Source organism: Acanthisitta chloris, unplaced genomic scaffold (genome assembly GCF_000695815.1).
Source record: "Acanthisitta chloris isolate BGI_N310 unplaced genomic scaffold, ASM69581v1 scaffold14131, whole genome shotgun sequence".
Taxonomy (NCBI): Eukaryota; Metazoa; Chordata; class Aves; order Passeriformes; family Acanthisittidae; genus Acanthisitta; species Acanthisitta chloris.
This window is the reverse complement of record NW_008656588.1, coordinates 3487-4375: the sequence shown is the minus strand read 5'-3', so window position 1 is coordinate 4375 and position 889 is coordinate 3487. Positions and strand designations below refer to the sequence as shown.

Sequence of the window (889 nt, the reverse complement as noted above, 5' to 3'; positions counted from 1 at the left end):
GCCCCTGCCCCTGCAGCTACCAGAGGTTTGCCAGCTGCTATCGCTGCTTCTACAAGCTGCAGCCAGAGCTGACCAGGAGCATCTATGACCAGTTTATCTCCCAACTGCAAACATCCATCAAGGTGAATGGGGACAGGGGCTCCAGGGGCGTTCGGGGGGCCTGGAGCCTCCAGAGGGGCTGGAAAATTGCTGACCACGTTGGTTTTAAGGGCAGGAAACACATGGTAAAAGCAGAAAACTGTGGCTGCTCCCAAAGACCTTTCTGGCTTCCCTGGAAGGAGCTGTTGAGGGTGGAAAAGACCCTTAGGAACATCAAGTCCAACTGTTCTCTCAGCATTGCTAAGGTCACCACTGACCAAGTGCCACATCCACATGGCTCTTAAATCCCCCTCAGGGCTGGGGACTCAATCCCTGGTAATTCCCAGGATGTGGCTTTCATCCAGGGCACAGCTGGAGGCCAGGGAGGTGCTCCAAGGGCTGGAGCAGCTCTGCCATGGAGACAGAGCTGGGAACATCCAGCCTGGAGAGGAGAAGCTCAGGGAGACCTCAGAGCTCCTTCCAGTGCCTAAAAGAGCTCCAAGAGAGCTGAGAGGGACTTGGGACAAGGGATGGAGAGACAGGACACAGGGAATGGCTTCCCACTGCCAGAGGGCAGGGACAGATGGGATATTGGGAAGGAATTCCTCCCTGGGAGGTGCTGAGGGGCTGGAATAGATTTCCCAGAGCAGCTGTGGCTGCTCCATCCCTGGGAGTGTTCCAGACCAGGTTGGATGGGGTTGGAGCCACCTGGGCTGGTGGGAGGTGTCCCTGCCCATGGCAGGGAGTGGAACTGGATGGGATTTAATGTCTCTCCCAATCCAAACCATTCCCTGTTCCGTGACCAGCAGGG

At 56.8% G+C, this 889-nt stretch overlaps 1 protein-coding gene across 1 annotated transcript in view; it reads left to right on the top strand.

The window, feature by feature from the left end:
• Positions 1-14: 14 nt before the first annotated feature.
• Positions 15-889, top strand: part of PMF1 (polyamine-modulated factor 1) — a gene marked incomplete at its 5' end in the record, with an annotated part of 2528 nt that continues 1653 nt past the window's right edge. Inside the window, one exon of the mRNA XM_009084392.1 lies at positions 15-122. Within this exon, the coding sequence (XP_009082640.1) occupies positions 15-122 (108 nt within the window). The remainder of the gene's footprint in view (positions 123-889) is intronic.